At 43.6% G+C, this 24,883-nt stretch overlaps 1 protein-coding gene across 10 annotated transcripts in view; it reads left to right on the top strand.

Moving 5' to 3' along the window:
- Nucleotides 1-24,883, top strand: part of TIAM2 (TIAM Rac1 associated GEF 2) — a 237,245-nt gene that overhangs the window by 100,625 nt on the left and 111,737 nt on the right. For 7 of the 10 annotated variants that reach the window (XR_012324922.1, XR_012324921.1, XM_073789760.1 and 4 more), the window contains 2 exons: nt 19,417-19,527; nt 20,697-21,881. The exons of 1 other annotated variant lie outside the window; for it this stretch is intronic. Coding sequence is in view for 7 of the 9 variants with exons in the window: in XM_073789760.1 (XP_073645861.1) it covers nt 20,703-21,881 (1,179 nt within the window). In the remaining 2 variants the exon portion in view is untranslated. Of the gene's footprint in view, nt 1-4,255; nt 4,588-19,416; nt 19,528-20,696; nt 21,882-24,883 lie in introns of those variants that run through there. 2 more of the 10 variants (XM_033867866.2, XM_033867869.2) reach the window with 2 other exon arrangements.

Raw genomic sequence — 24,883 nt, forward strand, 5'->3', positions numbered from 1 at the left:
ACATTTGTGTGGGTTTTCAGTGTCACACATGGGAGGTGAAACCTTCACGGCAGTTTGGATATGAAGGCCAACCATGCATGCTTTCACTTGTCTCTGGTCTAATTCAGAAGCATTTGGTTTTAGAAACAGACTTGTGCCTAGACACAACTAGATTTGTGCCTTTTGATGAAGTGGGGAGAAAAGTCACCTCCCCAAGTAATATTTCTTCGGATTTTAGGGTTTTCACATGAATATTTTGCAGGTTTCATTTTCTTCTGGTATTGCCTTCATCTAGGACATTTTTGCAATGACATTACTCAAGTTCCGTGTTTTTTTCAGCCCACGTTATTTGAAGTATTGCTTTTCCATCAGCAGCAAACTAAAAGCTCTTTCAGCACATGAGCGTGTTGTGGAGTTTTTCACTCATTTGTGTAACTTCCTCAAAGGTGGATGTTTATATTTGTGAGAGATTATTTGATCTTTTGGAATGCTGTTTGGGTAAAAGTAATTTATGTTTTTAGCCTTTATTTATTATTACTATTATATTTTACATATATGTGTGTGTGTATCTATATATATATCCAGATGAAGCCCTTAGAATTGACTGTAGATTGTCAGTAAAGAATGACGCTTGGGGGCTTCCCTGGTGGCGCAGTGGTTGAGAGTCCGCCTGCCGATGCAGGGGACACGGGTTCGTTCCCCGGTCTGGGAGGATCCCACATGCCGCGGAGCGGCTGGGCCCGTGAGCCATGGCGGCTGGGCCCGTGAGCCATGGCTGCTGAGCCTGCGTGTCCGGAGCCTGTGCTCCATGACGGGAGAGGCCACAGCAGTGAGAGGCCCGCGTACAGAAAAAAAAAAAAAAAAAAAAAAAAAAAAAGAATGATGCTTGGGACTTCACTGGTGGTGCAGTGGTTAAGAATCCACCTGCCAATGCAGGGGACATGGGTTAGAGCCCTGGTCCGGGAAGATCCCACATGCTGTGGAGCAACTAAGCCCCGTGCACCACAACTACTGAGCCCGCGTGCCTAGAGCCCATGCTCCACAACAAGAGAAGACACTGCTGTGAGAAGCCTGCACACCACCACGAAGAGTAGCCCCTGCTCTCCACAACTAGAGAAAGCCTGCGCGCAGCAAAGAAGACCCAATGCAGCCAAAAATAAATAAATAAACAAACAAACACATAAATAAACAAAAAAGGAGTGGTCTCAGCTATATATGGCTTCACTCTTTTTCTTTTAAATTTTATTGGAGTATAGTTGTTCAGTTATACATATATTCAGTCTTTTTTAGATTCTTTTGTCATATAGGTTAGCACAGAATATTGAGTAGAGTTCCCTGTGCTATGTAGGTCCTTGTCGGCTATCTGTCTTATATATAGTAGTGTGTGTATGTTCATTCCAAGCTCCTGATTTATCCCTCCCCCTGCCCCATGTTTCCCCTTTGGTAACCATAAGTTTGTTTTCGATACCTGCAAGTCTGTTTCTGTTTTGTAAATAAGTTCATTTGTATCATTTTAAAAAATCAGATTCCACATATGAGGGATATCATAGGATATTTGTCTTTGTCTGTCTGACTTACTTCACCTAGTCTGGTAATCTCTAGGTCCATCCATGTTGCTGCAGATGGTGTTATTTCATTCTTTTTTACGGCTGAGTAATATTCCCTTGTATAAATGGACCACATCTTCTTCATCCATTCATCTGTTGATGGACATTTAGGTTGTTTCCATGACTTAGCTACTGTAAATAGTGCTGCAATGAACATTGGGGTGCATGTATCTTTTTTTTCTTTTATTTACTGTTTTATACAGCAGGTTCTTATTAGTCATCCATTTTATCCACACCAGTGTATCCATGTCAATCCCAATCTCCCAATTCATCATACCACCATCCCCACCTGCCGCCGCTTTCCCCCCTTGGTGTCCATACGTTTGTTCTCTACATCTGTGTCTCAATTTCCGCCCTGCAAAACTTTTTTTATACAGCAGGTTCTTATTAGTTATCTATTTTGTACATGTTAGTATATATATGTCAATCCCAATCTCCCCCCCAATCTTTTATTAAGAAAATTTGCAAAAATACAGAAAAGTCCAAAGAATTGTATAGTGAACAATAAACCCACCACGTGAATTCTGTAATTGTTAACATTTTGCTGTATTTGCTTTTACATGTGTCATTTTGCATGGTGTGTTTGAGGACAGAATACTTCTTAAGTAGTAATTTACATAATGCTCAGAGATCTTTGCCAAGGAATTCAGTTTTAGATGCCTGTTAATGCATATGTCCAGTTATATTATTATGTCAGAGTGAGGCATTAGAGAGATAAAGTCTAGGTTTTATGATGTGAAAATATGCTGGGTTTTGTAATTTTAGGATGGAGTACTAAATTGAGAGTATTTTGCTGTAGTTGGACAAAGTCTAAAGAACTTGAAAAATCTGACATAGTTTGAAACCCCAAGTGACTCTATAAATTTGTAGAACTAAAGTTATTTGGGTGACCTCAGTGATAAAAAATGGAGCCAGGCAATGCAAACCCATTGGAAGTGTCTGAGGAATGTCAGAGATAAGTCAGTCTTCTGGGTAGTTCTGGCTTAGAGCAATCTACGTGTAAAATGTATCAAAAGGTCAGAATTGTCTTAAGAATAATAGGGATGTGCAAGTGTTTCCACGCAATTAATTGTTCTTCTGATACTTTTTCCACCCTCAGAAACATATCTCTTTAAAACTTCCTTCGTCTTTCTGACATAATTCCCCTCTTCTCCTTCACATCAAGGGGCTGTTCTTCTGTCTTGAGGTTGTTTGGAAGACATATGCTTGTTTTATGCTGGCTGATATTTTCTTTTACTTAATTTTTTTGGTAACAGAAATGATGGTGCTGGATCTAAAAGAATAGGAGCTAAGTGACTTAAACAGCATCCTTGCTTCTTCTGTATTTACCCAGAGAATTTTTAAATACAGACACACGTCAAATTAACATTTTGGGAATTCCCGTGTTTTCTGTTATGTGACTTGGCTTCCCTGGCAACCTTCTGACTTCAGTCCCAGGGGTTGTGGCTACTTGGGTGGCAGGTCCTGAATCTGCTGCCTGCTGCTGACCTTGGGCATGTCACTTAAAGCCTCGTTTCTGATTTGCTAACTGAGGGGCTTGGAGCAAGGAATTTTTCAGGTTTTCTCCACCAGCACTAAAAATTCCTTGGTTCTATGTTCACTAATTTAAGTTTCTGTGGAGGTTAGAATACTTTTTATAACTATTGGGCTGATGATCTTAGGTAATGGCCCTTATTATTTGTCAACTAAGATTAGAAAGTGTATTTTCAAGCATGTATTAACTACATGGAAACTAGATGGAAACAACATTCTGTTTGCACATGTGTGTACCTGTATGTATAGATTATGCATGTGTACATATGTATTCATTTTTCATGCAAGATAAGGAATTAAAAGCTTATATGTCTAAACTAGAATCTTGTCTTTAATATTATGTAAGAATCTTGTCTGTTGCATGTATAGAGCCATTCACATTTTTTAATGAAAAGTTATTTTCTTAAAAAACTCTTGCCATGTGTTTGTCCAGGATAACTTGGAAACTTCTGCTTAAACTGTTTTCTTCTATGGACTATGATTTCAAAAATTGAAACAAATTAAAATTGAAAATCTGCTCCACAGATGTAACCTTGTTTTCCCATTTGGCAACCCCTCCATCCCCAGTAACTAATATAAAATGATCTGAAAATGTTGCTTTATCTTTTGGGCATACTTTAAATGGAAGGTCTTTCATCAAAAGGTACAGCAAGACTTAACCCTTAAACCTCTGGTCTATCCCTTTTTTTTTTTTTTTTTTTTTTTTAACAATTCCATGTTAATTTTTGAGAAAATAGTGACCCTTTGAGATAACAGGGCCTTCCAGCATAGGGCACTGTAGGGCACTGCTACTTCACTGAAAAGCGAAGTAACTCCAGCAAGGCACACAGAGTTAAGTATACACCCGCTATTTTGCAAATCACAAAATTATTCTGAAGGGCTGCTCTTGAGGCAGGGTTTTTATGACCATCACATTCCAGCTGTGGTTTTGGAGACAGAATGTTTACTACCGCTGGAAACACAAGGATGGTAGGTGTGTATTCTTCCTGCTGAAAAGGCTTAAAAAAACAGCTGAGGTTCCCTTCAAGTGAGTAAACCTTTATTCAGCAAACTCTGGAGGCGCGTTCCTATGGAACTTTGGTGGTAATTCTGGAATGTGAGGCCAACAGCAGCGCAGTCATGGGCGAGCCGAGGCCCTGACGGCAGGCGGTCCTGCCTAATCGCTGCCGGCAGCCCATGGAAAACCACTTTCTGGTTAAGTCTGCATCATACTCCTCCACCAATGGAAAAAATTGAACATGATGAGGGTGTGTAGCTAGCAGACAAAAATATATCCAGCATTGCACAGGATCTGTTTTTAGCTCTTAACGGCCGAGCATTTGAAGTGTTAGACGTTGTTTCCTGCCTTACCATGGGCCGGAAGAAGAGGGAGTCCACGGATGTGTATATAGACCTTGACTCTGGGAAACTTGGTGGACTAATTAAAAGAGCCTGAGAAGAACTGGCTACGTCCAAAGTTCTGGCAAAGGTAAGGGTATAAAAGTTTATTTTCCCCCTTTTGCAGTTGAGACTTCATGTTATATGTGAGATATCTGTGTTTCTTGAAATGTTCCTTTTGGTAACGTCGTTATGTGCTGAATTTTGTTTTCCATTATTTTGTACTTGGGCTGCCCACGTTGGTGTGCATGAGGGAACAGTCCCTTTCACGTTGAGTGTCTGTATGCTTTCACACACCTATTAGTGCTTTATCACAGCTGCCCATCCCGTTTTAACTAATTAACTCTCTCCCAAAGCTGATGGTATATGTTGTATGGATTTATTTTTCCTGCTATCTCAGGAAAGTGCCATTTCTCAGTCTGACCATGTGAAAGCACTGATGACCATGACCTTATCTTTCCCAGTTAATTCTTTCAGGGCATGAAGGGAAATGAAAATGTGCGCAGAGATTATATTTTATAGTTTCCTGCTCATTATGTAACTTGCTCAGGCCTTACTTTTGAGCTGAGTGAGCTCCTTGGTTTAAGAGTTTCGGCTTGTAATTTGATGTTCACTCTTTATTCACGTTTATCCTTAACTTGTGTCTCCAACTTTCTGAGAAAGAAAGGGAATCCTTCGTCGTGTGTGTGTGTGGCGGGGGGAGGGGGTGGCGGCAGCGGGGAGCACTTTATTTAAGTAGGATGATTGATTCATGTTATAACCCCTCAGGGGCGGCTCATTCATTAGGCGTCTGTCTGAGCGCTGAGTTTATCAGCAAGGACTGAGGGACCCGTCCTGGCAGAGCACTTCCCTCAGCTTTATGTTAATTTGGCCAAGCATGTAATTCTCGGAAAATTGGTAGGTGGAGAGACAGAAATAGGAAGCTTTCTTGCAGTCATTGTAACTTGGAAGATTATTTATAGAATTTCTGGAAAGTAAGTGTACTGAAGAACAGCTGCTAGAGTTTTCCCTCACACGTCTCAGCGTTTCACTGTGGCCCTCCGTCATACTTAGGGATTCTAAGTTTTGTACTTACTTTCAGCTGAATGAGGTTATGAGTTATTTTAAGGTGGGTGATGTGTGTGCCTCTTCAGTGTGTGTCTTCCTTTACAGAAATGTCTTTTAGGGATGGAGGAATGTGAGTGCTGTCCAGGTAGGTTAGAATTAATAGAAATGCTGGTAGTGTTTTATTTCTTGCTCTTCCTTTGAAAGTAGAAATTGCTGCTGTGACAGAGCCGGCAGCCACGTAGAGCAGGGACAGAGCAAGCCCCACCTGTCTTCTTGTGCAGTCGCATTAACACATGTCAGCCACTTTGATTTTCACCAGAGCTTGTAGACAGAAACTGAAGTCTGTTGAAGAACCTTCTGACTCCACTCCATACTGACATGGTGTTTTGAATGCAAGTAGATAACACCTTTCTTTCAATACTTCAGTGCAGAGGGAGTGACTTGCAAAGCCTTCTGCTTACCCCAGGCCTGATCTAGGAGGCCTAGAAGTGCGAGATAAGGGCTGGGCTCCTTGCCAAGAGATTATCCTTCTGAAGTGGTCCTTCACTTAACCACTGAGTAGAGCAGATGATTCTGTCTTGGTGGTCCAAGACTGTGTTCGAGAAGAGCCACATTCCCTTTTCCAGAAGGTATAAAGTTAGCGTAGGGTCCCTGCGACCTCTTCCTATTCAACAGCTATCGAATGAATGTGGAAACAACACAGAGAGAAGCCTAGAGGGAAAAGCTAACACTCCTTAAATACCTAACGGGGCCCCTTTCTGTGTCTGTCTGTGCCTTCAGGTTTAGCCCACTTTGTAAGACTCACTTACATAAAGATAATAAACCCCATTAGTGAGATCCCTTAAAAGGGGAGTAATAATAAGTATAAATAAATAAATAATAATTTGCATTTGTCATTTGAAATTGTGTTCCTTAAATAAGGAACAAGATAAAATGGTTTTACTGGAGAAACTAAAAAAAAAAAAAATTAGATAAAGGTATGGACTCAAAATAAATAGCAATAATATTAGAGACAGGGAAAAGAAATAATAGTAGTTGATAAACCTGAATTTCTGGCTGTTGACACAGAAAGGTTCTAAACATTGTGTTTATAACAGTTTGAATTTTAGTAATGGTGGGTTGAGTGTCTTTTGATTATTCAGTTCTATCTCAGATGGACTCCCAAATGCTAGGAGGTGTTAATGTCAGTATCCCAGGAATACATGGTACACTCTATTGTCAGCTATTTATAGTCTGTAGTGTTGTAGAGTTGAAAAGGGACCTTAGGCAATCTTTCAAATGGGAAAACTGAAAACCTACAGAAATGAAATGGCATGTCCAAAGTTACCAAGATGGTTGGCTGCTGGGCTGGGATGTGATACCAGTTATCTTGTTGGTCTTTCCCTACACTACCTGTCTCTTTAATTGGGAATACTTTGGCTCATTCTGGTTTATCTTTTTTTTTTTTTTTTTTGTGATACGCGGACCTCTCACTGTTGTGGCCTCTCCCGTTGTGGAGCACAGGCTCTGGACGCGCAGGCTCAGCGGCCATGGCCCACGGTCCCAGCCGCTCCGCGGCATGTGGGATCTTCCCGGACCGGGGCACGAACCCGTGTCCCCTGCATCGGCAGGCGGACTCTCAACCACTGCGCCACCAGGGAAGCCCCTCTGATATAAATTGACACATACGTACCCGTTTTCCTCTGTCCCTCCCTCCCTCTCTCTCTCCCTCCCTTCCTTCCTTCCTTCCTTTCATTGACTTACATACTTACTTACTTACCAAACCAGACAGGCCTAAAGCTCTAGTCAGAGACAAGACAAAGACTTTTGTTTTTCTTGGATCCTAATGAAGTTCAAAGCTGTACACTCAGTCGATGGTCATCATTCCCATTGACTATTGCCAGAGAGAGAGTTAGGTGCCCATGTGTTAACCTGTATGATAAGGCAGCTTTGGCTAGACTTCATCTGTCAATCTGTCCCTCTTTGTGGCCTTATATTGAGAGGTTTTTTTCCCCATGATCCCACTCTAATAGAAGACTGACGTTTTCATTAGTTCTGTGCCTGACGAGAGGCTCTGGAAGGGAACAGAAGACAGCAGATGGACTTTAGCTTTGGTGCCAAGGTAATGTAAGGCCCTTTTGGAAAAATAAACTTTACATATAAAGTGATAGACTAAGTAATCATTTTGTTCTAGGAAAGGGATGTGATAAGTGCTGCAGGTAGTGTTGGGATGAAGTTGGTCCAGGGTGTTCCTAAAACTTAAATAAAGGTTTAGAAATCCTGGGTATCTTTAGGACAACACTGGAAAGAAATTATAATCCCCATCCTGTTTTTGTACTTGACCTTGACACATCTCTAGTTGCAGAATTGAGTAGGATTGCTGAGATGTGAAGGGCTAAAGAGATGCGGAGTGTATGGGCTGGGAAAGACAAAAGCTAGACGTCCATACCATTGAAAGCCAATGAAAAGAAACTCTGAGTGGAGAGAATGAAAATAGATTTGTTTTCAAGTCATCTGTAGCCACTCCTGGAAGGTAGAGTGACAAGTGAAAGGCAGCATTGTTCACAGACAGACATAAGCCAAGAAAAACCAAGATATCAAAGGTAATAGAGAGTAAAGAGCTTCACGAAAAGCGTACCCCCATTCATGGAACACAGACACACACACACAGTCACATACATGTATATACATATAGATTCCATTGACAATTGATCACAAATTAATCAAAAGTTAAATACAAAACAACTCCCAAACCCAGAAGTAACCGGAACATAGCAAAAACCTTGACTTACTTTTTCTACCCTACATGTGACCTAGAGAGGAAAAAAACTGGAAATTATAAGAAGGCACAGTGAGAAATAATTTGCCAAAAAGTTCCTTACTAGAGTTGATACCCTTTTGTCCTGGTGCCTTACCTCATGTGTTTATTATTAGTTCTCAGATGTTTTTCTGAAGTTTCTCTAATAGAGCGTCGTGGCTCCAGGGCCAGTTCCCCCTCTGGTGCATGAACAGGCTTGGGGAGAAGCCTCCTTCCCCTTTGGCTAATAAAGGACAACACCAGAATTTCCCCTCTCTCTCCTGCCACATCAAATTCTCGGATTTACACACACACACACGCACACACGCACACACGCACACTTCTTTTACATTCCTACCGCCTGATTCTCCCTTCTTTACAGTAAAACTCCTTGACGAGTTATTTCTATTCACCATCTTCAATTTCATGGACCTCAGACTCACTCCAGCCCAGCTTCCTCCACCTGGACTCTGCTCCGGTCAAGTTCACCGGTAGCCTGCACGGTGCTGAGTCTGGGGCTCTGTTCTCAGTCCTTGTTGCATGAACTCCCAGAAGCATTTGGTCCTTGCTCATGATCTCCTCCCTGAAAAGCCTTTTTTCAGTTGGCTTTGTCAGCAACGTATTTTCTTGGTTTCCTCTTAATTGGATCCACTGACCGACCGCTCTTCCTGTTTCTCCTTATTTCTTGGCCTCTTGGTGTTGGAGCACTACTGGGCCTCTTTGGGCCTCTTCTCTTCCCTTTGTTTACTTATTCCCTCGGGGGGCTCATCCAGTGTATGTTTTAAATACCATCTTCACGTGGGTGATAGAAAATTTGTACCTCAGGCCCATCTCTCCCTGGAACTCTAGGCTCCTAAATCCCAGTGTCTACTCAGCGTTGCCACCTTGATGTCGAGTGGGCATCTCCCACCTGATAAAAGCAGACCCCACCCCCTTCTCTTCCTCCCAAGCCCGCTCTGCTCTGCCCTTCCCATTCTCCCAGGGGCTTGGTCTGAGGATCGTGGTGTCGTCCTTGACCTGTCACCGCTCACTCCCAACCACCTGAGACTCCTGTTGGCTCTCCCTTCACCTGTCTCCAGACTCCTAACCCTCCCACCGGAGTCCCATCCACATCACCTCTCATGTGAATTATCCTCCCAGCCCAACAGGCCCTGGCTTCCCCCTTGCTGCCAGCAGTCCAGATCCTCAGGGCAGCTGCAGGGGTCCTCTTGAAATATGCCCCATGATGAGCCGTCTCTATTCACAGCCCTCTAATCACGACTTGCCATCTCAGTGTGAAAGCCAGAGCCCATACAGTGTCCCTTCGGGCTGCGCCCTCTGGTTCCTTGTCCCCTCGACGGCTCCTGCTCTAGCCGAGCTGACTTCCTGCCTGTCCACCAATCTGGGCATTTGTACCTTCTGTCCTCTGCTTCAGAGGCTCTTTCTTTCCCCAGAATCCGCATGTTCTCCCCTCCAGCAAGTCCTTGCTTAAATGTCACCAGTCATGAGGACTTCTCTGCTCCGCTTTCTAGACCTATAGCTCCCCTCTCCCGACATTGCCTGTTTCCCCCTTCCCCCTTTATTTTTTTGCTAAAGTACTTAATCGCCTTCTAATATATAATTTACTTACCTTCTTGGTTTATCGTTCAGTCTCCCCACTATAATATAAGCTCCACGAAAGGAATTTTTTTTTTGGGGGGAAGGTGTATTTATTGCTGTATCCCAGGGCCCAGAACAGTTCTAGCACAGACTAGTTGCCCAGGAAACATTGGTCACATTATTCAATGGAAGTATATCCTGCTTAGGATACCCGATGAGGTAGCTAAAGCAACCTAATGTAAATGCTACATATCATTGACTGCCTGTGTTTTAGCTCAAAATGTAAATTTTATATTTTACTTTGTGATCTGTGTTTCTTTATTATGGCAACAATGTTTAAATTACTTAGCATTAGATGAAATGGAAACTTCAGGAAGATTCCCCTTGGTTATTCTATGGTCTTGATACTTAGAATGATGACCATGTAGCTTAAACTATCAAGAAAAAAAAGCTCTCATTTGTGCAATGTTGTTGCAAAGCAGCAGAACAGAATAACTACATTTTAAACTTCCGGCTCCTTAGTTAACTTAAAATTGCAGTTTTCCATTTTATCATGTTCCCATCCCCAGCTGTGGAAGCCTTTGCTGCTTGGAGAACGGATACCGCTGGGGAAAGGTATTTATGAAAGGGGCGTGGATCCCAATCATTCTTCTGAAGGAGGAAACTGAAAGTTAGATTGTACTTTTTAAAAAAAAGATACGGGATGTTCTCAGGTTTAAAAAGCACAGAAACATTTAAAATTGTATTGATGTAAATACATATATTTTTTTAAAAATTAAAGAAATCCAGGGTGGATTTCTACCTTTGCCCCTTCGGGATCTTGGTCAAATTATTTAATCCCTGGAGGCTAACATTTCCTTTCCTATAAAACAGGGATGATCAGCTAAGCTCTTGGGGTTCTTGTGCCCTGGGTAGCCCTGGCATACAGCATCTCAGGACATATTAAATCCTTCCCTGTCTCTCTGCATGCCCATCTACTTGAGGTCTCAAAACTTTTCAATTCCTGTAAATTATGAAATTTAAACTATACGTACTAATGCTATTCTTTTCTTTTTTCCCCTGAAAGTTTCTGTAAAGTTACTAGCTAAAATCTAATCAGGTTTATTTTGAATAATGTATGATTTATGGAAAAGTTCAGCAGTGATTGGTTTAATTTTACCTTCAGGCCCAAGAACAACTTATATTGTGGCTTTAAGATGTAGACCTATAGAAATGAAGGCTTCAATCAGGCTACAAGCCGAATGGAAGGAAAACAGTTACACATTTATGAGGGTGAGGAAAGCCCCTGTTTAAATGAGGGGAGAAATGTGTGCTTTAAGCCTGTTCATTTTTTAACTTAAATGGAACAGTATATAATGAAGAAATACTTTGCTAAGAATAACCTGGTACCGTGACCGCGGTATATTTTGTTCACAGAACACGACTGAGGTTTAGGAGTGCGATGCCTGCTTCTGAGTTACTGAAGCACGTGCCTTACAGACAGGTCTCCGAGCCCGTGCGAAGCCATGTGGTTATAGCCTGGGATGCCGATGCACGGTCTTCTGTTTTCATCTTGGTGTGAAGCTTGGGAGGTGCCTACCCATGAACTCGCTTGTTGTGGAATGGCTCAGGTTCCTAAAAGTTAAAAAAGAGAGGTTATTTAAAAGTCATGCTGACCATTTTGAATCCCAAGTTACAAAAGAGGGTTATTTAAAAGTCATGCTGACCGTTTTGAATCTTGTGCATCTTTGGTTCCAGTCGTCACCAAAGCAGTATGAGGTCTGTAGAGACCAGGCTGTTGGCCAAATTGTGGATAAGACTCGAAGTACACTTGGGAGAAAATGCAGAGTGGGACTCAACATTTGATATATATATATTTTTAATGTCAGCGATATTTCTTTATAAATTTATTTTTATTTAATTAATTTATTTTTGCCTGTGTTGGGTCTTCGTTGCTGTGCGCGGGCTTTCTCTAGTTGCGGCGAGCCGGGGCTACTCTTCATTGCGGTGCGCAGGCTTCTCATTGCGGTGGCTTCTCTTGTTGCGGAGCACGGGCTCTAAGCACACGAGCTTCAGTAGTTGTGGCGCGTGGGCTCGGTAGCTGTGGCCCTTGAGTGCAGGCTCAGTAGTTGTGGTGCATGGGCTTAGTTGCTCTGCGGCTTGTGGGTCTTCCCGGACCAGAGCTCGAACCTGTGTTCCCTGCATTGGCAGGCGGATTCTTAACCACTGTGCCACCAGGGAAGCCCCAACATTTGATACTTAAAAAAAAAAAAAAAATTCCGTGCTACTGTGTTAGAAAGAGCAGGGATGAAAATGGATGAGATGCATTTTGATAATTTTTGAAAGAAAAATAAAAAAGTTTTATCTTTACATGGCTGGTTTTATTTTAGGCTATGTTAGTTCTGTAATTTTTATTGAAAAGTTGATTTTTAAAAAACCCCTGAAATATTTTCAGTTTCTGTGATGGCTCAGAGGTAGCTGGGCCTCTCAACTCACTGACATTCCAGAAACATACCAGTAATATTTGTGGGACTGTTGGTCTCACCACGTCTCTCAGAAACTCAATGCTGTTAAAGTTGTTGTAAACTCGCTTATTGATTCTGCAAATGTTTCCTGTTAATCATTGCTCCCCCTTCCTACACAAGCTGATAAGCCCCTCTGGGGAAGGGATCAGATCATATATCACTCTTGTTTCTCTCCAGTGCCCAGCACACGGGTGGATGTATAGGCGGGTCTGCGGAAATTCAAGTTGAGTTGGTGAGTGGAACTCCTATTTCACATCAGTTCCCAAGTTTCTGCGAACACTAAGGACATTTTCTTCTTTTGCCAACGCTGCCTCCCACGCTGGGCTTCGAGCTACTGATTACTGTGGACTCCTTCCCAGATGGTGTCCCAGAGTGTCCCTAGGAGACGGCTTATGTGTGGTGCTCCTGGGGACAGTGGGGAGGGCGCGAAGGTGATGGGCAGGGACAGGCAAGGTCTCCCCCAGCCTCCTCTCCCTCATCCCTCCTTCCCCTCTTACCTCTTCCTCCTCATCTCTCTCAACGTTATCCCTGACACTTGTGCTCAGCCCCTGCTGCCCTTGTCACCTCTCCTGAGCAAGCTGGGGGCTTTCTCTGCTTAGTTCACTTGTTGATTCAGTCACATACGGATTCAGCAAGTGGTCCTGGAGCGCCCGTGTCTTTGGATTGCCATTTTCTATTCCTTGGAATGTCCTTTTCTGTCTCCATCTCGCAGAATCTCACACATCCTCAAGACACAGTTCTTTGGCTGACTTCTTTATGGGGTCATTTTTAACTTTCATAGGAAGGGTCTGAATGTCCAAGGAAAGTTCCTCTTAATCTGTAGCCTGCAGAAGGGTGGGGACGTCACATGTGGTGCCCAGAACTGCACATCAATAATGGAGAGTCCTTTTCTCTCTCGCTCTTCTTCTTTCTAGCTGAAGTGTTTGCCTTGGGTGATGATTCTTTGGATGTTTCAAGACTCTCTAGACTTGGGTTGTCCTTGGGTCTTATTAGAATGGATGTGCCATTCTGATGAAACTGCTACTTGCGGTTTTCTAAGTCATTGTTTTCAAGTTCTTTTTTCAGACCGTTACTCAAGGAGATATAATTTTACTTCACCACCCAGTATACAGGCAAACATACAAGCACACAAAAAATTCTAATGTCATAGAACAATTTTTACCATTATTGGGATACAATTCTCTATTTTCTTATAGTCTCTGCTCCATTCCTATTCTGTTCCTTTGAAAATACTGGTATTAAATCATTAAATGAATTTCATGAGCCAACAATGCATCATGAACCCTTGGACAAACACTTCTGTAAGCAGTGCTGCAGATGTTCAAGTTTTTTTTTTTATGAAAACAGGTGTGAGTGCTGAGACCCTGCTTGTGAGAAATTGGCTTACTGAGGTGATGTGCTCTGCAGAAAGCTGGGCTATTGTCTCTGTGGAATTTATTGCTTTTCCCCTGCTGAATACCAGCCGTGTTTGTCGACTGAGGTCCTGTTAGGCATCCCTTCTGCAGATTGGTTTGTCTTTTCATCTGTTAATATGCATTTGGAAGGAATCCTGCTGAATTGAAATAGACCCAATGGGGCTCCACAATGGCTACTTAGCTTTTGACGCCCTTAGCAGCAGCCCGCTTTCTGCCCACTTTATTTATAAGGGTTACGCTCCCTCAGCACTATTCCTATGGAGACCAGATGTTCCTTTCTCCTGCCTCTTCATACAAATTGGGTTCAAGTTTTCTTATGATTAGAAATGAGCTCCTTCGAGTCCGGGTATCGGTGCATTTGGAGTGCGCTTCCTGGAGGCAAGATGGGAGAAGCAGCTTCAGGCTGTATTTACAGAGTTTGTTAGTAAGTTTGGGTCCTTGACAGAGTTTGAATGCTTTGGTTTTAGATTTTCCGGCATATTTGTTCTTGTATTTTAGTGTTTTTACTGAGACAGGCAGTAACATTTTAAGGCAGGGTTTCTCAGCCTCAACACTAATGATGTATGGAGTCAAGTAATTATTTATTGTGGGGACTGTCCTGTGCGTTGTAAGATCTTTAGCATCTCTGAACTCTACCTGCTCGATGCCAGCGCCCCAGCGTGACAACCAAAAATGTTTCTAGATATTGCCAAATGTCCCCTGGGGACCAACATCGCCGTGGCTGAGATTCGCCAGCTGTTCAGTGAACACTTAGGTTACATTTCTACACTTTCTAGCATGTAATAATACAAGTACATGATTTGTGTCATTGTTTCTGTTGACATTTGACACATGTGTGGCAAGTTAGATAGTTTTATATGCTGTAACTATTGGGGAATTGATCAAAATCAGTGCTAACAATGGAACTTGGAAAGTTCCAAATTTATATAATAAACATGTAATAATTAATGTACTGATTAATAGTTAATAAAATGAAACAGCAGACTGTTATAAGATCTGATATCGTAGTACACCAAGTTAAATTTATCACTAAAAATTAATAATAGTACTGTATATTTGTGTTCCACAGTTTTTTAGGTGGTTTCACATACATTTCCACACTTGATTCTCTATCCATGAAGTAGGTAGGACAGATATTTTTATCCTCAAGTTGCAAATGGGGAAAAAGAGATTCAGAAAGCATAAGTAGTTCGACCTAAAACTCACATGTTATTTAAGAGCTGGAAGCAGGTCTTAAACCCAAGTTCTGTGACACAAACCAGACAAGGATTCTGAGATTTGTCTCCTTAATGAGTGAAGCTCCCCTCAGCCTCCCACCCCTCAGTAAAGGGAACCAAGTAGATATTGTTATGATTAATGGTTAGTCCTTTTCTTATCTTTTTTCCAGCTCTTATCACTATCTGAAATGTTTGTCTTGTCCAGTGATGAGGCTCCTCTTTCAGTATAAAAATCTTTCTAAAATTACGTGAGAAGCCTTGTTGGTATCTTGTTGAGCTCCCCTTAACTGCCTCGCCAAGGCGTAAGTCTGGCTTTTGTTCCGTGTCCCCACGCCTCCGTTCTGCTTGCCATCACCAGTCAGCCCCCAGCCCTCCGCACAGCCCCATCTGGCCTGCTCGGGTTGTCTCTGATTTCCCTGTAGTTGCTCCATCTGGGCAGCCGGCACAGGCGGAGACCAAGCAGAGTTGGAGGATTTTAGTTTCCTTTGCTCTGAACTCTATATTATGTGGAAGCAGAGAATTTGCCAGTCTGACACATGAGTTCAAGGCCAAGCTCAAGGCAAGTGAAGAAAAGGTAAATCTTGAATTTCCTCCTAGAAGTTTCCTGCTGTGAGGTTCAGTAGGTCACAGTGGCTGCTGGGATTCTGATGACGTATTTGTGGAATTCCTCCACATTGCCGGACATTTCTGGGGTGGTAATTGATTGCAATTTTAAAAAGTTTAAATTAGGAGTTTGGGATTAACGTGTACACAGTACTATATATAAAATAGATAACAAGGACCTACTGTATAGCACAGGGAACTATACTCAATATTTTGTAATAAAGAATAAGGGAAAAGAATCTAAAAAAGAATGTGTATGTGAGATATATATATATATATACATATAAATACATATATATAACTGAATCATATGTATGTGAACGACTTTGCTGTACACCTGAAACTAACACAACATTGTAAATCAACTAGACTTGAATTTAAAAAAAAAAAGGAAAAAAACTTCCATTCTTGTTTGTGATTTTAGCTTAAAAAGCTACATAGCACATTCATCAGATTGGGGATTGGAAGGGAATGTAGAAAACAAAAGACAGGGTTGTTTTTAGGTTCAGGAGATGGTGATCAATTTTTTAAAATGCCAATATTTTATTATAATTATTCAATAAATAAAAAATAATTGTAAAAAAAGTATATACACAGCATAGAATATTTGTGAAGTCCACACAGTCTTAGCACCCTCTCATTTATTCCTGAGTAATGCACGTAAATTTTCTCTGGGTCAGCTGTGGGCCTTGTACGTTAGCGTACCTGATACGTATTACTGCAGGTTAGTGTACCAGTGTGCATGCTTTTTTCTCTTGGGGGCTTTTAGCTATTTCTTTTCTTTTTAAAAAATTTCACAGGAAATCTGTTATTTTGATATTGTCAGCCTGCTTTCTATCCATAAAATTTTTTTTTTAACTTAAATACCATAATATTCCCTTAGTAAAAGTTCAGAGAGTCAGGGTTGCAGAAAACCTGACCTGTTTATTCTCTTGCTTTCAGACAAAAAAATCACAGCTGAAGTATGACAGATAAATAGCAGTTCAATTTGCCAAACTCCTCAGGGACAGATCTAAAGTTTCCCTCAGAGATTACCCTTCTCTGTCAATAAATTCCTCATAAATATTAGATAAATTCTTCTTGCTACAGTTTAAGGCTGTTTTCCTTTTGTGGGATTGATTGACTAGGGGTGTTGAACAGCTGGTCAGCATCGTCCACGTGTCACATTGCATGTTGTATCTGCCTTTCGGCTTTTCTCCAGGCAGTACTGTGTTAATTACTGAGACATCGCCTCATGGATTAATACATCAGTCTTTCAGCCACATCCTGTTGGGATGATTCCTGCTCTTAGTTTGTGCCCAGATCAACCTTCTAACAGGTGACATTGCTTTCATTCAATTCAACAGGTGTTTATTAAATGCTTCCGTGAGCCCCAAAGTTGCAGGCCTTAATGGACAGCAACCTCAGAAAGGACAGGGTTCAGGGCTATGTGTTTTAAAATAGGACATGAAATTTTAAATTAAGCTATTTAACTTCACAAGGAGTAAGACAAGTTGAGGTTACAATCTGCTGCTGGGGCATAAACTTACAACCCTGAGCCATTCTGCACCTTTGAACCCCTGTCTTTGTGTGTCCTTGAGCGGCTGGCCCAGCGGGACCCTCTCTCAGTGGCAGCGTTATGCCGCTGGGTTGGGGGCCTTAAGCCAGTGCCGTGTGTGCTCGTCTTTGGGCACGTGATCTGGGATCAGAAGGGCCTGACAAAGAGCCGCCCAGGAGACTTTCACCTGTGCGTCATCCCTAGACCTTGGTCTTGATGAAAGTACACAAACACAAAGGCTCACGCCCATCAGCTTATTGTGTGAGGTCTCAGACCCGGCAGCTGGGAGCTTCTCTGGCCACTTTTAGTTCCTGTGTTAAAAGAGTGTAGCTGAGAAAAGACAGACAACTCAGGTTTTGAAATTTCAAAAGGTGGGGTTCTTGTGTTCTAGCTCCCGTGTCAGAGGTATCACGGGGGCCACTTTTTAGTGGCAGCTCAACCAGTGGCTCTTCTGCCTTTTAGATGTATGGGAGAGCTGCCCACGGGAAGGTGTGGTCAGTAACGTAGTAGGTACCATTTCAGACCTTGTTAGTTAGATGCTGGCCTCAGTCTTTATAAAGGCTGTTAGATCTCCTGCTGATGCCTAAGTGGGAAATCTTTGACATTAAAAAATGTTTTTTTCAATTTAAAATGTGTGTGTGTGGATCGTCCCAGATAGACTTGTGTCTTTGGCCTCACTGGACATACTTAGTTCCCGTGCTAGTGCTTCATGAACTTTAAAAGTCACCGTCGAACCCTACAAAGAAGCTATACAAGTGGCTAATAAACCATGAAAAAATGCTCAACATCACTAATCATTAGGGAAATGCAAATCAAAACCACAGTAAGATATCATCTCATTACTGTAGGATGGCCACTATATAAAACAAATAGAAAATCACAAGTATTGGTGAAGATGTAAAGAAATTAGAAGTCTGTGAACTGTTGGTGGGAATGTAAAATGGTGCCGCTGCTATGGGAAACAGTATGGTGGCTCCTTGAAAAATGAAAACTAGAATTACCATATGATCCAGCAATTCCATTTCTGGGTATATACCCAAAGGAAGTAAAAGCAGAGTATTGAAGAGATATCTGTATACCTGTGTTCACAGCAGCATTATTCACAGTGGCCAAGAGGTAGAAAGCAGTCTCCAGGTATCCATTTACAGATGAGTGGATAAACGAATTGTGTACACATACAATGGAATATTATTCAGCCTTAAAAAGGGAGGAAATTCTGATGCATGCTGCAACACGGGTGAGCCTCGAAGACATTATGCTAAGTGAAATACGCCAGTCACAAACAACAAATCCTGTATGATTCCACTTCCATAATGTGCCTGGAGCTATCAGATTCATAGACAGAAAATAGAAGGGTTGTTACAAGGGGCTGGGGGGAGGGGGGAGAGGGGGAGGTGGGGAGTTGTTTAATGTAGGAGGTTTAGTTTTGCAAGATGAAAAGCATTCTGGAGACGGACTGCGTAACGATGTGAACGTGCTTCACATTACTGTCTGTACACTTGAAATTGGTTCAGATGGTAAATGTTACATGTGTTGTACCACAATTACAAATAAAAGTTTTAAGAGGAAAAAAGTCACTAGTGGCCCCTCACTGCTCTGCTCGCTCTGTCTGTGGCAGAAATAAAGGCTTTGTGTCCGGCAATGAGCACAGCCAGATGGCGGCACCCCAAGCCCCCCTCCTCTTTCCCTCAAAGGTGGGCTTCCTGCCTCTAGCCTTGTGCAGTGAGACCCAAGCAGGTGCTGGAGAAAACCTTTTCATCTCATCCACCGGGTCTGCCTCTCTGACCCGCATTATTTTAGCCAAGGGCTGTTTCCCTGCGACTCTACATTTTGGGTTTTGTTTTTGCTGCTTCGTCAAATGGGGAACAGGGACCCGTTCTCGCCATACCAGGACGGTGCTTCTGTGAGTTGTTTTCCTAGCGGTGGTGACAGATGAGCCATGACTCAGGGCAGCACTTTCACCTGCTCTCCCCTGAAACAAAGGCGTACATTTGAATGCAGACTGTGTGGAGTGAAAGGCCGTTGCAAGGTTGGGGGGTGGGGGAGGGGTGGGGGGAGGGGTTGGTCCTGGCTTCCTTCACATCTTCCGAACAACCCCGATGGATCAGGCTGCTCACAGACATTCCATTTATTATTTTGACAGGGATTCTGGGCACCTGTTGTTTCTTCAGGTAACTGACATGAAACCTTCGTTTAATGGGTGTTAAAGCTTGACAGAGTTTACTCCTATTTCTGCTTTTCAGGATCATTTCATGGACTCACTCCTCTCACTTGCTAACCATGCTGCCTTGCTCCCAGGACCCTGTCAAGTCGACTGACCATTAATCTCCCTCAGCGCACAGACCAGATTGCAGGTAAATCCTGCTCATGGGAGCTGCGGTTCATGTCTAGTTGCGTGACTGTGATTTGGGGGATTAGTAAAGGTTTAATTATTTGTTCCCATTATTTGCGTTTTAAACTGTGTTTGATAATTGTCACCAAAGAAACGTCAGCCCTTTTGAATTTTGTGGCTGTACGTTCTTAGGTACAAAAGAATTAAAATGAAAAGCCTGCTACATATATTTGGAGACATGAGTGGAAGCATCGCCTCCAACTTGCCTCAAACAGTGATACTGGTTAAAATAAAAAACTGAGGGTGGGGTGGGGGGGGGGAGGTTTGGATCAAGTTTCACCTTGAATTTGGCTTAACTAATAGACTCCTTAAGCAAATTGGGGTGTTAAAGGGAATTGAAAGAATCTAACCGTTTTTATTTTTAATACCCACATTCTAACAAGTCAGCTTCAGACTTTTTTCTGTCATCAGGTCCTAAAGTGAGAACCCTGAAAGTCTTTAGAAAAGCTCTAGAGATGGTTCATTAAAATGTTTTTCTGTCCCAAATGAGAGCTTGTATTTTCCTCCCCTTTTTTCCATCTCAGTTTAGTTTTTGAGAACTTCTAGGCCTTATCCTTTTTGATATCCTACTCTGTGTGGTACATGAAAGTTCCAACATAGTATGGTACCCAGAGTCATGTTATTACAAATGTGGTCATTTTTCAGCAGTAATCACTTATATTGGGGTATGGTATGAACTCTTCCAGTAGCTTATGTATAATGAAAATATATCTGTGTGGTCACTGAAAAATCATTATATTGGAGTCACAGAGTAAAGATATTTTCCCCTCATTTTTCTCTTCAAGAATCATTGGTTCAAAACCTCCCAATACCACGCCTATAGGAGGTCTCTTGTCTTAAGCTGATTCCTATGCCTGTTCAGTTTCTGAATTAACATCAGACAACAGATTGTGCGCTTAAAATCACCAGCACAGGAGCGGGCAGTACTGTTTATCTGGCTGATGACCTGCATTTTAGGAGGAGAACCAATTCCGTACGTCACTCTTGTCCCTACGTCTCTGAGTTGTGTCAGGTTCAGAAAGAAGTTGCTTGGTTCCTTTGTCATGTGAAGAACGTAGTTTTAGAAAGTTCTGTCATAGTGGAAGGTAATTTAGGTCGTGAGTCTTACCAATGCTACTGTTCTTAATTTAGGTTAAAATGGGGAACTCCGAGAGTCAGTACACCCTTCAAGGATCTAAAAATCATAGCAATACTATTACTGGTGCTAAGCAAAAGCCTTGCTCCCTGAAAATCCGTGGCCTTCATACAAAGGATGACAAGTCATTGCACGGATGGGGTCACGGAAGCAGCGGAGCCGGGTACAAGTCCAGGTCGCTGGCCCGAAGCTGCCTTTCTCACTTCAAGAGCAATCAGCCTTATGCATCCCGACCAGGTGGCCCTTCGTGTAAAGTCTCCAAAGGCAGTGCCTACTCCAAGCACAGGACAAATGCCTCGGCATCGGATTTCCAGGGCAACGATGCTGCTTTCTCCCCCGAGAACGGCTTCCACTACGTCGGGCACCCACCGGCGGATAACCACGCGGCCTCGAGGGACTGCAATGGGCACCTTCTCAACTGCTACGGCAGGGACCAGAGCGTCGCGTCCACCCCTCCCAGCGAGGACCGCAAGAGCCCCAGGGTGCTTATCAAGACACTGGGCAAGCTGGACGGGTGCCTCCGGGTGGAATTCCACAGCGGCGGCCAGCACGGCGCCGCGGCCCCGGGGGCCTCGGTCGGCCCCGTGCAGCTCCTGCGCTACTCGGCCGGCGCCCCGCCCAGCCCGCGCGCCTCCCCCGCCGCCGCCACCGCCGCCACCGCCGCCGCCGCCACCGTTGCGCGCCCGCGCTCCAGCAAGGGCAGCTCGCTCAGCTCCGAGTCCTCCTGGTACGACTCGCCCTGGGGCCCGGCCGGCGAGGTCAGCGAGGCCGAGGGCTCCTTCGCGGCGCCCGGCACACCGGAGCCCGAGCCCGGCCTCCACGCCGGCTTCCCGCCCAGGGATGCTCCAAAGCCTTTCAGCCAAAGCGCCTCCCTCTCGTCCCTCCGGGAACCCTACCCGGACGCCACCCTGGGGAGCCTGGCACCCGCGGCCCTGCGGCTCTCCGACGACTACATGGGAACGCGCGCCAGCCTCAGCGCCCGCGTCTCCTTCGCCTCCGACATAGACGTGCCGGCCCGCGTGGAGCGCGGGGAGCCCGGGCAGTTCGCCTCCTTCACCCTTCCCTGCCGCAAGTCCAGGGCCCTGAGCGAGGAGCCCTCCAAGAAGGACACCCTGAAAGCCAGGATGCGCCGCATCAGCGACTGGACGGGAAGCCTCTCCAGAAAGAAAAGAAGACTCCAGGTGAGTCAGGCTTGGAGCGCCAGGAAAGATGCTCTTCTGTTTTCTATCTGCAAAATGGGCAAGTTAGCAGAAGCTACTGCAGAGCGTGTCCTGAGGCTTGAATGAACTCGTGAGAGCGAAGAGTTTAGCCTAAGTCACGGCACATCTTGTTTGCAGGTGTATGTGCGTGTGTGTTTTCTTTCTTTCCTTTTGCTTCAGATGTGCATTTTCATTCTTACCCCTCGACTTCAGTCTCCCGGGTTCTGTCCAGTCTCGTCTCCTGGACTCTGGTATGAACCCCACAGGCCGCATCCCAAGACCTGGCCAAACGGTTCTTAGAAAAGACAGTGTTGGAGAGACTTCCCCAATGAATTGGTTATCTGAGTATTTTGCTAGAGCTCATTGTTAAAGCCTAAACAGAAAGGAAGAGAGAGAGATCGTTGTCATTTTTGGATGAGTAGCCTTGCTGAGCTCGATATTACTTTGGAGAAATTAAAATTCCTGTTGTTCAGTTGGTACATCAGGAAGAAAAATGTGGGTGATCTATCTATATGTATAATCTCACCACCTCCTCATGGGGCAGCTAACAGTTTTGAAAACATCTTGACCTAAGTACGTGGAATAGCAAAAGTATGATGATGTTGAGAAAATAAGAATCATGATGATGACAGTAACCCTTTTAATGGGCATATAAAGTTTGAATGGGGGAAACAAAATGACTTCGACATCAGGAAGGAAAGTAATAGTTTGCCTTCTTAAGTAACGGGATTTCTAGGTTTTCAGTTGCTTGCTCTTTGTTTGTTTTTACTTTTAATCATTTATAGAAGGGAGAAAGTGTTTTGTTTTGTTTTGTTTTAACTCAGTATAAGTCAGATTGTTAAAGGAAATTTGAGTGACCAGTTTGTCTCTAGTAGAATTGCATTTAAACCATCCTAGATAGATATATACTTATAAAATTGCATAGAGCTTTAGGGATAGAAAATAACTTCCCTGAGCAGATTGTTTCAGATCTATGAAATTTACCATTAGTTATTTCCTTCTTATGTATGAGGTGCGTGCCCCCTGCCCCCAGATTGTACTTTGTGCCCTTTTCTCCTCCTCTACACAGAGACGAAGGATAGATGACTGTTGTCCTATTACAGAACTCTTCATACCCCTGAATATAGTCATTTGCTCCCTCCTTACTTGTTACTTCTTCATGCTAAACTGCTAAGTGCTGTAGTAGAGATTTCTTTGACCTTTTTTCTCAGCTGCCATTTCCCAAACAACTGACAGCAGTCAAGCATAATTGGAGAGAGAACTACTTTCTGGGGAGCTGCAGTCCCACACAGACAGCTTTCCCGTCTTTTTGATGCAAGTGTTGTGTTGTCGACTAGCGTTCAGCTCTCATCTGCTGTGGCCCTTAAGCCTGTTCTTCCACATCTCTTATTTGCATGTTTCTCATCTGTGCTTGTGGCCTGGCTTACACTCGGCTCTGCTGTGTCTCATTCCGTTTCCATTCAGGTCCAAAGCAGACCCTTTGCCACTGTGAATTGACCACATTCTACCCCATGCAGGACCTCGCTGCCCAGCCACCCTGGGAAGTGAACCTCCTTCAAGTCTGTATCATCCAAAGATTTAACTGGATGATCTGTAAGCCTGTGAAGTTAAGAACAGACGGGTTACAATCAAAGAATCTGAATGTGAAAGCTAGAAAGGACTCCCTCTCATTTTAAAATGAAGAAACTAATATTCAAGGAGTTTGAAGACACATGGCTCATTAGGGGAGAAGCCAGGGCCAAAGCCACTTCTGCTAAAGCTCAAAGGTGTGCGTTTTCCACCTAGCCACATGGCCGAGGTACTGTTGATAGCCACTAGTAATTACTTTGGGGTTACTGAATATTAAGATAATAAACTATCTCGTATTTTTGAAAAGTGGCCTAGGAAGGCAGCTTTTGAGTTTTGCTTGTGTCAAACTTTGATAATTTATAAAGGTGAGCAAAATGTACCTTTTTGGTAAGTGTGCCACTTCCGTTGGCCACGCCTTTGCTTTTTTGTTCTTTTTTTTTGTTTGGCTGCACCGTGCAGCTTCTGGGATCTCAGTTCCCTGACGAGGGATTGAACCCGAGTCACCAGGCCACCAGGGAACTCTGGCCTTTGTTTTTTTTTTTTTTTTTTTGCGGTATGCGGCCCTCTCACTGTTGTGGCCTCTCCTGTTGCAGAGCACAGGCTCAGCGGCCATGGCTCACGGGCCCAGCCTCTCCGCGGCATGTGGGATCTTCCCAGACTGGGGCACGAACCCGTGTCCCCTGCATCGGCAGGCGGACTCTCACCCACTGTGCCACCAGGGAAGCCCTGGCCTTTGTTTTTCTTTTACAGTTGAACGTGAAGACAAAGTTTGGATCCTTAAAAAATGTAGTCAGTGCATAGGAGCAAAGTTTGTGACAGTACACTATAGTAAGGACCAAATGCTTATCCTCTTACACACGCAGACTTCTGTATGCCAGCAGGGCTGAGGCTTGGAAAATCTTCCTATGATGGGTAGACATATTTGTTTTGACTTTGTAGAAAAAAGTGACGTAAAAAGAGCAGTCCTTTTTTTTATAGGGTTTTCAACCACTCTGGGGAGTTAGAGCCTGAAAGCAGATGAATCAGTGGAAAAACTTACATAGCTGAGAAAGAATATCACACTATTCAAAGCTAGAGGGAGGGGGAGGGAACACACATGTGCTGTAGAAGGGCATGTGTTTGATGCTGGTAAGCTATTCACACTAATGCAGCCTTGCTGAGACCTGTGAGGCCTTGCTCCTGTCCTGGGTAAACTTTCCATTCTGTCAGTCAGGGTGGGCTAGGTTATGCGGAGGTAACAAAAAGCCCGCAGTTCTCTGAGGTTTAGCGCAAGCGAAGTCTTTGTCTCATTCAAGCTGCAACTCTGGTCGGCATTGTTCCTCTCTGGGACCCCAGGTCCACAGAGCAGTTACCATCTGGCACACCGCAAGCCTCTGTGGCAGAGGGAGAAAGAACCGTGTGTTGGCTTTTGAAGC

Source organism: Tursiops truncatus, chromosome 12, assembly GCF_011762595.2.
Source record: "Tursiops truncatus isolate mTurTru1 chromosome 12, mTurTru1.mat.Y, whole genome shotgun sequence".
Lineage (NCBI taxonomy): Eukaryota > Metazoa > Chordata > Mammalia > Artiodactyla > Delphinidae > Tursiops > Tursiops truncatus.